Consider the following 2,500-nt stretch of genomic DNA (forward strand, 5'->3'; position numbering starts at 1 on the left):
CACAAAACCGCGCGTGCCACTGCGTACAGAAACGTCAACAATTTTTGATGTGCTTCGATGTATTAAGATATCAGTTAACTCTCAGCAGAAAGCGTACGTGCTGCGATACTGGTAAAAACGAATATAATTGCGAAAATATGTCTCTTAATTTCTATCGTTCTTTGTTGGGTCGAATTTTGCCCCAAACCCCACCCATTACACACCCCCAAAGCCTCTTTTCTATTGCAAGTAGGGGACACTGTGGAATTCTGAGGGTACATTTATTTTCATTAGGAAATACCTCCTTTTATTTTGTTAGTTTCTCAAAGAACACAAGCTGAATGGGAAATTGAACAATATTGCAAAGACCAGCAAAAAGGATCATCTCATTGAAAGTTATAAACAACTTTTTGAAACAAAGGTGAGATCTTTCACATCCTTGCAAGGGACGATTTTCAGTAAACGTAATCTATTATGATCCTTCTCCTCGTGATTTAATGACTTCCATAATGAATCATGGCATTTTGACTGGATACTTCTACAGAACTGTTCTATAAGTAATGAAGCTGACTGGTTTTGCTTCAAGCTATTGTGCATCATACCAGGGCCGTAGCTAGCATGAGGCAAGACGAGGCAATTGCCTCATCTTAATTTTGGCCTTTTTAATTTTTTTCTTAATGATTGACTTTTCTGAAGAAAAATGCCATGGAAAATCCTTAAAAGAGCATTTTTAAACCTCTAGATTTCTAAGTTTTCTGGGGGGGCATGCCCCAAGACCCCTCAAGCGGCTCACGCCTTCGGCACTTGAAACTTGCCTCATCTTGTCCTGAAATCTGGCTACAGCCCTGCATACTCTACAGTAATTGGCAAGTTAGCCACGACCCTCGTCGTTAAAAGTAACTTTTTCCCTTAGCATTCTTCTGCTTTATTGAATATTTTATTGTTTTGTACAACATCCCAAGTATATAGATTTCCCCTTTTAGATCAACTCTCTTGTTTTCTATCCTTTTAAGAGTGAGACACTCAGCCCTTCAACTCTCAAGATCAGATTTTCAATTCTCCCCTCTGTCTGCTACACATCTCCTTGTAAACTAACTGTTACAAAAATCTGGCAGTAGATCAACTTTTGCTGGTTAAAGTATGGATATTATAAGGAGAGGTTATAACATGTTAAAGACTTCAGAGTAGTAAAGGGTTAATTAGCTGTCACAGTCAGGCCACACTTCAGGGAAAGACTTGATGCTTTTTTTCATATCTTAGTCATTCCGCAAGGAAACTGATGCCAGTTTGGAAGACCAGTTAAAAGAGGCAGCTGAGAAAACGGCGGCCATGCATGTCAGTGAAAAGAAGAAGGAGAGAAAGAGTTCAGAATCAAAGGATTCAAAGAAAGAGGTTAAAATGTTAACTTTTTATTATGATCTGTAACTCGATCACTTTAACCTATAATTTACCAGTTTGTAGTTTGGTGGGAAGGTAATATTAGTCTTCAGTCACCTAAACTGTAAAATTTAATGCTGACAACATGTAATATACAGTTTGCTGGGTACTGCTCCCAACTGAGCTGTCAGTTGCTTGTTGGTAACGAGGAAAATTCCAATCCTAAGCTTTTAAGTAGACAGATTTTTTTTTCATGTTTTGATACTCAAACATTACCAGAGCTGGACACTAACTTTTCAATTTATTAGCCAAGTGGCTTGTGAAATCTTAGATGTTACAACAATTTCAGTTTGTTTATTAGCCAAACTAATAAGTGGATATCAAAAACCATTGGCCAAAACTGAATTTCTACTAGTCTGTGGCTATAGTGGGCTACTGTTTATGTCAAACCCTGACTATATTTTCCTTTTAGGACGGGAGAGATCATCTTTTCTTTTAATCTTTTTCTTGCAGATTTACCATGATAAGAGTGACTGTAATCTAATTTCTCTTGGCAGTAATTCACCTCTGAAAAAAACATTAAGGTCATAAGAATTAAAGGAAATAATTTCCAGCTAAAGAAACTCTTGATTGTCTGATGAATTCTCCTCGTTAATACAACAAGAAATAATAATGTAGGGGAAAGTGTGAAGAATATGCATTGTGGTGTTGACCTGGAGCAAATGGTTAGAACTTAGTGCGAGTATTGATTACAGAGTTGAATTCAAGTTTCATCTTTATAGGAGCCAAAATTCACCAAGAAAATCTTGAAGCATGGTGACAAAACTTCATTTCCCTCGAAAGGTGACAGAGTGTCCTGTTTCTACACAGGCAAACTGGAAAATGGTGTGGTGTTTGACAGCAACATCTCTGGAGCAGGTATTATGCACTTCTAACTAAGTCTACACATTTAAATATTTCATTGCATAATTCTGTTTATGACAGTTCTTAGAGATACTTTTAAATGAATCATTGGAAAGAACATGCCCCTCAGCAACGTCTTACACTGTTTATGATGTACAAAGCATAGGGATGTGCTCAAAACAATCAGGATTGTGTTAGCATTTCTCTTGATCCTATACCTGATCCTTGTTTAGGGTATTCT

General features: G+C 37.2%; 1 protein-coding gene across 2 annotated transcripts in view; it reads left to right on the top strand.

The window, feature by feature from the left end:
• The window catches only part of LOC111337817 (peptidyl-prolyl cis-trans isomerase FKBP3), a 5,539-nt gene that overhangs the window by 422 nt on the left and 2,617 nt on the right, over window positions 1-2,500 (top strand). For both annotated transcript variants that reach the window (XM_022944186.2, XM_022944187.2), the window contains exons 2-4: window positions 299-400; window positions 1,240-1,371; window positions 2,139-2,274. In XM_022944186.2, the coding sequence (XP_022799921.2) occupies window positions 299-400; window positions 1,240-1,371; window positions 2,139-2,274 (370 nt within the window). The remainder of the gene's footprint in view (window positions 1-298; window positions 401-1,239; window positions 1,372-2,138; window positions 2,275-2,500) is intronic.

The sequence above is a fragment of the Stylophora pistillata genome, chromosome 6, assembly GCF_964205215.1.
Source record: "Stylophora pistillata chromosome 6, jaStyPist1.2, whole genome shotgun sequence".
Lineage (NCBI taxonomy): Eukaryota > Metazoa > Cnidaria > Anthozoa > Scleractinia > Pocilloporidae > Stylophora > Stylophora pistillata.